The sequence below is a fragment of the Ptychodera flava genome, chromosome 17, assembly GCF_041260155.1.
Source record: "Ptychodera flava strain L36383 chromosome 17, AS_Pfla_20210202, whole genome shotgun sequence".
NCBI lineage: Eukaryota > Metazoa > Hemichordata > Enteropneusta > Ptychoderidae > Ptychodera > Ptychodera flava.
In genome coordinates this window covers 20,485,989-20,498,241 of record NC_091944.1, presented here as the reverse complement: position 1 = coordinate 20,498,241, position 12,253 = coordinate 20,485,989, and the positions used below count along the sequence as shown (strand labels likewise).

At 36.4% G+C, this 12,253-nt stretch overlaps 1 protein-coding gene across 1 annotated transcript; it reads right to left on the bottom strand.

Moving 5' to 3' along the window:
• Positions 1-2,210: 2,210 nt before the first annotated feature.
• Positions 2,211-9,995, bottom strand: LOC139115746 (acetylcholine receptor subunit beta-like 2). The gene is made up of 6 exons (XM_070678070.1): positions 9,840-9,995; positions 9,053-9,198; positions 7,044-7,088; positions 6,798-6,907; positions 5,176-6,136; positions 2,211-4,544 (listed from the first exon to the last, which is right to left on the bottom strand). Exons 1-6 carry the CDS (start codon positions 9,889-9,891, stop codon positions 4,422-4,424), a joined length of 1,437 nt encoding a protein of 478 aa, XP_070534171.1. The 5' UTR covers positions 9,892-9,995; the 3' UTR covers positions 2,211-4,421.
• Positions 9,996-12,253: the final 2,258 nt, after the last annotated feature.

Below are 12,253 nucleotides of genomic sequence, written 5' to 3'. Positions count from 1 at the left end.
CTCAATGACTGTAAAAAGAAGGTTATTTTAAGATTGCCATCAATTGAACGGCGGTCATTCCTGGGTCAGCTACAATAGCAGTACCCTAAACACAGCTGAAAGTTTGTTACAACAATGCAGGCTGCATAAAGTTGGCTTATGATAGGCGCAGTAGCGCAAGTCCCATGTTATAGGATTATCAGTTTTTATGTGCAATGTAGAAAGCTAACAAATATCAACCTGTGAAAACAACATTATATAAAAAATGCATGATACAATGTTCTTCACATCTGAGTTAAGGAAACCGTGGATAAAGACATTTTTCTTACTTTGAGTCATTATTTATGGAATGTATTTCCAAGTAACTACTTTAGGGGTTTTTTTAATATTTATGTACTTTTTCTATTCTGTCATGTATATGGACAGATATGAATTTCAAAAAAAATAATAATTATAATAATTTTCACCTACAAAAACAACAGATATGTTTATAATTAGGTCAATGTGGTCATTTTAATCTGCTATATATGAGAATCTATTGGACTTCGTATTATCATAGACAATTGAAATATACCTTCTGTCTATTGTATTGTTGGTGCAAGAACTTCCAGAACAGCATTCCCATTGCCACGCCAGTTTCATGCATGTCCCAGATCAAAATCACAACACCACATATCGGCCACGGTAAGTAGTGCTGACTGCAGGTAAGTTTCCATCGATTAACTGTCATTTTTTGTCTCTTAGTCAATAAACTCTTGCAAAAGTTACTTTCAAATTCGAATGTCCCTCCTTGCCCCATCTTATCTTCAAACCCAGACTAACACTTATGATATCCTGCGTGGTCTAGTTTACATAGGAAAGTGACAAAACTCTAAAAACCGTGCTCTAAAATTAATTGAAGCCTCAAAAAAGGCTACTAAAATTTCACTCAGGCGACGAAATCACATTCATTGCAATGATTTGGATATCATTTATTGCATAAATTTTCAGATGTGCATATCTAATATTTAAGACTTGGTAAAGTAACTGTCTTAAACAAATTTTTCACGATTTAAGACATACTTTCGTTAGGGAGCGTTCAGTTCTTAGAGCCGGGGTGGGCCGGCAACATGAAGGGGGCTCCTTTAATTTGAAAACTGCAAAGGAGGGTGCATGTATTTTTTCAAACAGCATAGAGGGGGGGGGGGGGCTCATTTGATTTTCATAAGAATCCATCCCGTCAAAAAGCAGTTTCAGTGTCACCTGAACATCTTGCCTTGGCAACTCAATACAGGCTTGTCATCTTGTAAATTGAGCTCGCTGAGGGCAATGTACAATTCCTACCAGCCTTTGGCTGAAGTAAGGCAATGATTAGGTGCAAGCTATATGCTTAACTGAAACCTGGCTTACATTGAAAGGTTCCCCTTGTGCTGTTGCATAGCACTACTGTTGATATCTGACCAGTTTTCAGGAAAGAGATGTACAAAACTTATCTAGATTAATTAACACAAAGACGGAAATGCAAATGAAAAGTTTCAATGAGTTTGTTTTTTATGTCAATCGGCAATTAAAGGAAGAAATACATAAATATACCTTTTTGTATAATAACTTAAAATAAATATAAAATATGTGTATATACTATATAGTAAAGTATCCTTCAGGTAGCATTATGGTATTGTGGCCAGAGTATTCCAATGGGGACCATGTCCTCGATCAAGCACTTTTGGTTCACTTTGCTTCTCCTTACCCCAGGGGGTTACCTAGGCCTGTAAATTGGCTATTTGGCCCCTTCATATCCTGGCATTTTTTGTGAACTGAGGGAATTTCTCTTAAGAAAAAATACATCTATGTGAAAATGGACAATTTGCCTTTGAACTGAGGCCCCATGAAAATGTGGCTGAATGGTACAGAGTTGAATCAAACTGGTAGACGTATATCAACTGAAATACCAGGATGTTTGGTCGAAGAAGGGATCACAGAAGGTTTTTATAGGTTTTGGTTCAATGCCTGTTGAGAAGTACACTATGCAATATATTTTAAATGGAAAAACTATATTTAAATTACATTCAGATGATTTGCATAGAATGAAATAGAAAGTAGAATAAACACACATATATGTTAAACATAAAACACTTTAGAATTGCATGGACGATATCTTAGATTGCAACAATTGGAGTGATATGGCATCAACGTAAGAATTAAAGGGCCAGCAATGCTAATTTTTGAGGATTTTTCACGATTTTTGTTTGATTAATGTCAAACATAGTTTCCTGTTCTACTCCGCAAAGACACAGTATTCAGCTTGTCAACTCAGCCTGTACATGTGTAAACTGCGTTGTTATTGTTGACAATTGAATTCTTGTCCGGACTAGAATTCAAATATAAACAATAACAGTGCATTTTACACATATAGGTGCTATGTTGACAAGCTAAATAATGGGTGTTTCAGCATTCTTTTTGGAGGAGAGGAAGAACTTGCAATTGACACATTAAATAAAAATAACGGGAAATAATCATATAAAGTTAGCATAATTGGTCGTTTAAACAAGTAAATCAGTAGTTATAGTGACAGTGACATATCAAACTAATAGCTCTTTGCCGAGGAAGAGGATGATAATGTTGTAATCTATAAAATCGGCAGCACAACACGTGATGAAGATTTTTCTCACCTTCCGAGAAACAGTAAACAGGGTATACGAGATCTGGAAGTACATCAGGATCCTAGAAATATCTCTTTCCTACTGATTTTATATTATATCTATGCACCGGTTATGGCCAGTGTTATCATTCAAAATTGTATCAATACTTACTCAAGCAATAGGGGATGATTTTTTGTCATCTTAAAAGGGGGTGATCAATTTTTTTTTTTGGGGGGGGCGATGGGGGTTCACTGATTTGGACTGGTGCACAAGTAGAATTTGCCGGCCCACCCCGACAATAATAAATGAACGCTCCGTTATTTAAAAGTCCTACTGTAACCGCTAATATGCTATGTAACTGCTAAATACCTTATGACAATTTGCTATGATTCTCCGTAACTGTCATGTAATACATATATAATGGAAGATGGGTATACTAATATACTAATAATATAATATTCAAAACAACATAGTAATACCAATAATATTTCTTTCCAAATTATTACATTCTATGAGCTTCACAATCTTACTAAATATGTCGGAAGATTTTACATATTTAGAGGGGCATTCGGAAACAGATATTGTAAACGATGATGTTATCAACTTTGAAATAACATGCTTACATAATAACAATAACATTAATTAACAACAAATTTACTGAGTTCTGAACTTAATTGTTCCTAATGAACTACGATCGTCAAAAGTACATGAGCTCCAAAAATTAACGGTTATACTTACTTTATTACACGATTAATTTAATTTTTTAAACGAGACGTTCGTGAAACGTTCTAGTTTGATCGTAGACAATAGCTGGGAGAAGTTACGAATTTAGCCAAATTCGCCTCTGACAGAATTGATACCAAATCTGGCCTTCCCAAAATCAATGAATTCATCAAAAATTAAATTACCACATCATATATAATCTCGACTGCGATTTTGCAGTTTAAGATAACACAAGTTACAGCAATTGTCATTTTCTATCATAAAAATTAATTCAAGAAAAAAACCAGATATACTACCTACTTGCTTTCTGTTTAGTATGGTGACGTCAACATGACCGATTCATCGGTCGATTGTTTGTACTACGTTAAGAATTCTACGTAAAGAGAGAAAAAAAAAAACAGAGTACTGGTAGAAATCCGTTCTCAAAAGATAACACATTTAGATCCTTCAGAGTAGCGGGAGATGGATTATTAATTTATTAATTGGTAGGTGAAATTGTAGTCAGGAGATGTGTTGATAGATAGATAGATAGATAGATAGATAGATAGATAGATAGATAGATAGATAGATAGATAGATAGATAGATAGATAGATAGATAGATTGATTGATTGATTGATTGATTGATTGATTGATTGATTGATAGACAGATAGATAGATAGATAGATAGATAGATAGATAGATAGACAGACAGACAGACAGACAGATAGATAGATAGATAGATAGATAGATAGATAGATAGATAGATAGATAGATAGATAGATAATGTTTTACTATTTGAGTATTTAGGTGAAGCAAACAGCTATGCTATATACTATAGCTTAAGACTAATGTAATCATTAAATTCATCTGAATACAACTATTATTTCGCTTGCTATAGTATTCAAAATCCACAAATTAATATTGATATGTCCGTCAGTTTGTTGTATTAGCTCATTTATTTTGGGCTGTTGTTCTTAGTTGGTCAGTTATCATGACAAGAGAAATAGAGGAAATATCAAACATTTTGTCTGCTGCCTTTCTTAGCATTATTCGATCACACAGCAGAACCATCGGCCTCAAGCATCGCGTCGATGCTGGGAAGACAATCTCCAAGGAAGCGGTCAATAGGTGTTCACATAAGGAACCATAGCTGCTATGAATACTCCGAAACCAATCACATAAAACACAAAGATGATCTTATCCAATCGGTGAACGACTTGATTCCATTCAGCCTCCACATCAACCTTCGGAAATATAATTATGAGTTACGTATTGATTAATTGACATACTGTACGGAACACAATATCTAATTCTTGATTACGCCTTATTTATATTAACAGCAATTCTAAGTACAATACAAAAGAAAGCCACTAATTGTTTGAGTGATAAATTTAGGTAGTATGCGCCTCGAAAGAGAAAGACTTGAATTTTGCTCAAACTATTCTTAAGTGATCTTTCAGCTATTCAAATCAAAATCAGGAATAAAATTTGATGTTACCATACAAATTTTGGTGCTAGAGAAATAAATCCCCAAGATTTAAAGATATTTGGCGATCTCTGTATTAAGTCTATGGAGAAAAATAATATTTTCGATAAACTAAGACAGTAAAAAATTTTCTTTCACCAAGAGCTTTTAAATGAGCCCTCACAAGTGGTATATTACAAAAGAATTGTAAAAGTTTGAGAGTCCTTGAGTCATTTGAACAACCTATATAGTCGTGCGAAGACAAAACTTCTATGAAATCTTGTTCTGTTCGAAATTCAAGAACAATTCACTGTTGATTTTAGATTTTATACCTTTAAACATTGTATATCAGTGGAAAGAATGCAAAGTGATAATGTATTGTACATGGATAAGGACTTTGTATTTGTTACCTGTTCATCTTCATCACGTTCGTTTGTCGCATCCGTGGATTGATCAATGTGTACCTGTTGCTGACAATATTTTTGTGACTTCGCTGCACAATTTGCCTGGTCTCGTACCGTCATCGGATAAGGAACATCTGCATCAATTGATGTATCCATGGTAATAGGGTCGCTATGGGATTCAAATGCAATCGCTTGGACCTTGTTCTCGTAGCCATTGTGCATGAAGATGCCATCGCGTTTGGGATTATCGACTTTCTTGGACCGCACCTGGTTCTTCCTGCATGTTCCAGACCTTCTCACGCAAAAGAATTTACGAACCCAAGGACCTGGGGGTCTACCAGATGCTCCTTTCCGCTGCAGAATTATCATTAACACGGTAAAAGCAGCCGTAGATGACACAACGACCATGTCGACGATTATGATGGTGCCAAGCAAAGGTGCATGGTTTAAATTGGTAGGAATGATTTCGGCTACAAGGAGTTGAAACACACTCAAAGCCACAAGGAGATTGACGCCGAGACTAAGCCTCTCCCCACAATCCGGGGGAAGCCAGAATGTAAAGAATGATAGAACAAACATAATTGTAGTTGGAACCAAGACATTCATAATGTAGTACTGTGATAATCTTTGCAGGTCAATCCTCAAGCTTGCTAGGGAAATATGATGTTGCGTGATACCGCTAGGATGATCGGTTACGTTTGTGGAAATGTTCCTCACATCCCATTCGTAATTCGGCTTCATCAGCATGTTGCTAACTTCAGCTAAGTGTACGAGGTGCAGGCGAACCTCGTTGCTGTAGTACAACGTCGACGACAGTCTTGGGTAGCAGATCTGACGATCAAAGGGGAAATACTGCAAGTCGATGTGGCAGTGACTTTTAAGCTGATTAATTGCTGTGGATGTCAAATTGCCATCTGATTGAAGTCTGAAATAGCGTGGTACCCTGGGTTGTTCCAAAGTGTCCATCCTTAAATCAGAATAGAGCAGTTCTATATCAACAGAGAATACTTGTCTTTTCAAAGCAAAGACCTACTTACAAAAGTTTTACTTGTTGATTAATTAGTTTATTAATCAATTAATTATTTGATTGCTTATGGGTGTCTTGTCAAGTCATAAAGCATTTAAAAGCAAAAACTGAAGAGTTCAGTAATATTATGTAGATTACTAAATGAATATTTAGATAAATAAAATTCACCAAACAGAATGTAACAATTCACAGATAAATGAATAATAAACATCAAACGCTAACCCAATGCAGTACTATGAGGCATTGCGCTAAGCTAGTGGATATTATTTGACATTGGATGATAAACTGTACTTTCATATTATCAGTTGGCTTCGGCGGAAGTAGAAGGTACAATTCGCGTAAAGGCGCTGACCTGTTTTATCTCAATGTTAAACAGCGCCCTCTGACCAAGAAACCGCGGAGAACGACAACTCTGGCAGAAAACTATACTATTTTTGATAGCCTCGGGCCCGCCGACAAGCTGGTCAGGAGATCTAAATATTAAAACAATATGTGTCGAATAACTTCACTTCGTAGAAAAATGTGTCTGTTATCTACTACGGTATGTACCTGACAGTGTCCTGCTGACCCAGTAATGAAGATAAATTGTTGTTATACCTACGTGTTTCTAACATAAACCTGTGGTAACCAGAGTTTCTCAGATGGCACAACCAGGTACTCTATTCCACTGTTTTTCGACGGGTCCCAAGTCAATCGCCAATCCATCCAGGTCTGTTCGCATAAAAGCAAACACAAGTGAGCTGAATCATTTTGCTCTTCTACAATAAACAAACACCGACTGATGCCCTTCTATCTAAAGAGTTTTCGAACTTTCAAACTCAATATATTCAATCAACAACATACTCACCTGCTTTACTAAAGCGTTGATTACGATGAACTTTTGAACCACATCCTATAAATGGACCAAACACAGAAATTATGTTTATTCAGAAACCACATTAAGAAGAAGAAGAAGAAGAAGAAGAGAAGAAGAATCCATTGGCAATGTGGACTTCCACTGGAATTTCATGAAGCTCTGTAAGCTGTAATTGAAATAATGCTCATATCTTTTAACAGTATTTTTATTGTCTCTCTTCAATGCGGCGGTACATTTTTTATTTTCTTCTTCCTTATCATGATCCATGTTGAACAGATCATCTGCGTGGCATAAACCCCACAAGATCAAACGTAAATTTGTTGAGCCCTGTTCTGTTTGAACAGTTCTTGTCCGTATTTGGTGCTACAATCATATACCATGTGAGAAGATGCCAGGTATATGAATATTCCACATTGATAAGGAATCATTGCTGTACAATTTTAATACCGAAACAACGCTCATTAAAATAATTTGCATAAATAAAATACTAATCAACCTCGCATCTTGTAGCAAATGTACAATCATAAGGTAACACAGATCGGCTTGCGTATGTATGGTTAACGGTTATGAAAGTGGTAAAGTCATAACAAGATGATGCATAGAAATCGACTTGACGTAGGACATAGCATATGAGTTATGTCTTTGTGCCGCCTAAGAAGGAAAATAACAAGTCACCGCATGACTGACTTACGTCATTAGAAATGGAAATTTTAAAACAAAATGACCGCTCGGTGACCATATTGCATTTTATCGCCAAAACAAACCGCCATGTATACGTGTGACATACTGTTATGTCCTTTTACAACATTGAAACAAAATCGGTCTAGGTGTGTCTTAGATATGCAAAAATTGAAAGAAAATGGCCACCTGGCGGCCTAAAGGATCATATCTCAAAATAAAGCTACATGCCTATGTATGAGATACTAGTAGGTAATGTCCTTGTAATGAGAGACAAATCGGTCCATGCCTGTATTATTGAAGGCTCTTGACTTAAAAAATGGCATATTTGATCGTATCGTTGGAAAATTCAACGTGCATCTCAACGACATATAGATAAAGTTATGTCCTTGCACCATATACCAAACTCAGAAAGAAATCTCTCCAGGCATCTCTGAGAAAAGCTTGTCAACAGACGCACAGGCGGACACATGGATGGACGGACGGGGGTAAACACAAAACCACAAAACCACGTCTGCGGGTACTTGTAAGGGGTATTGGCCTTTCATAAACTTGCAAAAGTTATTCATTGGTACATTTTACTTTAGCATTATCAGCTTGAATAATACCAAAAATATGGCTTCAAATGTGCAACTTCATAAAAATGTATGGACTGTGATCCATTCACCGTTATTGCATCGTAGTGTAATGCTTTAGGAAAATACTTTTCAATGTTAGTTATTGCGTGTAGTGACTGGGGACGTATTCAAATAGTATTGAGAATTTCAAATTGCACAATTCTTTGTACATCGATAGTTTATGAATAGCGAAACACTCTCAAGGGAAGTAAATTTATGTTTGTATGGGTACTAGTCCCGTACGGAAACTGGGCCACAGACTGAGTGAGTTTTAAAGGTATACAGTCACCTGTAATCTAAATATGCCCATATATTGTCAAAGGGGCGTTCCTTGGTATTCAGAATGCCAATATGGGGACGCAGCTTTTAAAAGGCAGCCACCTGCTTAAAATCTGTCATAGGTTAGACTTTCTTTCCATGGTAACTGTGGCAAAATTGGAACAAGTGACAGTACACCTTTAAAAGACGTCTGTACTAATAGTTTTCAAGTGTTTAACAATGAAGAAACTAAAGGTACTATATTTGGATATCTGAGACTGACAATATAAATCGTAAGTGGACATGTCATCATTTGTACACAGGGTATAGTACTAAAAGGTGTAATTTAGACCATTGAGAGTAAAATGGAATGATATTCTGTGAAAGATTTAAGTGTATAGAAACTGTGCACTTATAGGGCTTTAAATATTTTAAGTGAAAGCTTACCAAATCGATAACCTTCACTACCGCCATCTCAATAAAAACGTGGACAACGTCGGATTTGTTTTGCACGGGACGGCTAAGATTATTATAATCAGCGAGGAGCCGATCGAGTAATATAGCTTCTTCGTCAGCTCGCCCAAGGAACGACGCTGGAGGCAAGAGATACACAGAAATGTTTACCTCTTCGTGAATATATCACTGTTACATGATTAATGAGAGAGAGATGAACTGTTTATATTTAGTAACAGAGAGTGTCTGTCTGTTTGTGGTAGCTGCGCAAATGCAGACAGACGTGCACATATTTAACATTGGTGAGCAATGAGGCATTAATTTATCTGTGACGATCAAGTGAATTTCCCCGACCACTTTATACCATCCTGTTGAAACATATATAACATTCGTTCTAATAAATATACTGTCTATGTTTCTAACAACAAAACGGTGACTAAAAGAACTAACAATAGTAAAATGTTGCAGCTCGTTTGTTGGCGATGTCAGAAAACATTTGGGAAAATCTCGAGACGAATTCGAAGTGGCGATTGCCTTTATCAGTTATGTTAGTATTTTGTTTTAGTTTATAAAAGAAAGTTATGGTAATTGTCGAAATATAGCTCCACACGTACAGCACAAAAACAACGAGCCTTTACGATCAATGCATATGTACACAAAAACAGCCATACAATTGTATGGGTAAGAACAATATAAATTGATATCTCTCCATTGTGGACATGAAAATCATATCAAATGTGTTTGTAAATATGAAAATATCTTTCAATGAAATTATACTTACTTGATATCAGGCAGATTAGTATGAGATAGATGCGACCCAACACCATATTCATGGCAACTGTATTTTACACTTTTTGGGATCGGATTGTTTGCGAGATCTCAGCACTGTGTCGGCACAACTGCCTCCAACTGAAATGCTATTTGCGTTACTTCGTGTGTGCCCCTATGTGTGGTGAAGATGAATTATTTGAGCGGGAAAATCCGGGTACTTTTTCGTCACGTCCCCGATATGTCAAGGCCGCCTGTACAGGACCAGGAGGGCAGCAATGTATTTCTCATGGGTCAGCTGTGGCAAAAGCGAACGGTACACAACCAATTTATGCGTAAGCAGGACAGTGGAAACAAAACTTGTAATTTCAATCTAATATCTATTGACGTGCCTCAATTACAGCGCCAAACCAATAACAGCGCACAATGATGAAGTATTTCGGTCTCGCGGGACTATAGGTAACCAGTGCAGTGTTGGGCGTGGTCGTTTGCATATTATGTCCCGCAAAAAGAACATCACTTGTAACATATAAATTATGACCTCATTTAAATATACGTAACGTTATTACTATATAGGCCTTTACACGCCCAACTTTTCTGACAATATTTATATTCTCTGTCTGGAACTCACATCTGTTCCGACAGATGGCCACAAATAGCAGGGAAAACTCTTTCTTTTTACCCGACTATCCTGAAAATTGCAGTCACTGAGCAGGCAATAACGTACTGCAATATTCATCGGCGCTATAATAACAAATGCCAAACGGGCAATTTCATTTAAAAGTGGTGAAATCGTATCTTGCGTTAATCATGATTTCGTTAACTTCCAAAACTCCTCTGGTGTCATTGGGAGGGTCATAACATTTGTAATCTCGGCAGAACTTCAAAAATATCGGAAAACTGAAAGAGTTTTACACATATTAAATGGATGGTGACTTACGCTTCAACGTAAAATCACACGTAACAAAACGCAAAAATCTAGTCGCACTATTCGAGTAACAGTAAAACTTTTTGCCGAGGAGCTTACGATTGTCCCCGATCAATCAGCATGAATAGCATTTGGGCCAAGGAGAAGCAGACGACACACTTTTAACGTTTTGTTGAGTGAGGTCGAGTCAGGGGTGTTACTATTTACTGACATATATTGACTCCTTTTTACACATCAAAAATGGTGGTACTGGAGTCAACACTTAGCCACAGACTCTGAAAGACATTGAAATTCATAAATATTTATTTTTAGGTAAAAAAATTCGTACCCGGCAAACCCATCATATTACTACGTGACACACAATTTATGACGGTACGTTTATGCTTAGACTGTCTTTTCAAAGCTCCGATATCTGGTTTTATGGTGTCAGAAGCTGAATGGAACAACAGCCGTGTTAACAGACAGGGTGTTCTACAGAAAGGTTTCCATGACACCATGTATACACAGAAGAGGTCGAGCATCTCACCACAGTTCAAATGACATTGTTGAATTCGAAATGTTTTGAATTCGCCTACTAAGCAGCAATTCCCTTGGTGGAAGTTTTTATTTATTTATTTATTTATTTATTTATTTATTTATTTATTTATTACACTTTTTAGAGCGGCCGAATTACTGATTTTTAAAGTAATTTTCATCGGGGCTCATAAATACAACAAGAAAAGGAAAAGATTAAAAACAACAAAAGTAAATCACAAAGGCACTTTGCTTTTGATATATTCTTTCAATTTGCATTTGAATGTACTCAGGCTGGATAGTTCCCTGATTTCAATCGGTAATGAATTTCCACACTTCAGTGGCGTGGGAATGAAAAATGCGTCCACATTTAAAACACATCTAGATACACAACAATCTTGACAAAAAGTAGAGCGTGTATAATCATCATGAACATTCCTTAAGATTTGGAGTGAATAAATGATTTACAACTTAGCATTGCCATGATATAAAAAATTCTCTGTGTAATTGACATAACATCAAACATAAAATAAAGCATCTGAAGGGAATTGAAATCCTAATTCAAAAAGCATACGTAACGCTCTCTTTTGAAGAGTGTACACCTTATCAAGATTTAGTTTTATGGTGAGCTTTCCATTATGGTAGAAACAAGCATAGCTCCTGATTTAAACATAGAAAAATTGGAAAGGGATTTCTAACATTTCTAAAGGTTGTTAAAACCTCAAGAATTCAGAAGACATCATCTTAAAACAGGGTCCCAAAACAAACTTTGTATGGCAACGTGACGTTACCGGTCCGGGAGAAGACTCATGCATTTCGAAATATCATGTTATCTTTGTTTGTCCTGAGCAGATGCACCATACAGGCCAAATTCCTTTTCCAGACTAGTTTGTCGAATAAAATCTCATTGATATGTCTGTCTATTTTTACCACTTCCATGAATTATGGAAAAACTCGAGAATTCCGAGAATAGGTACCAATAGGGT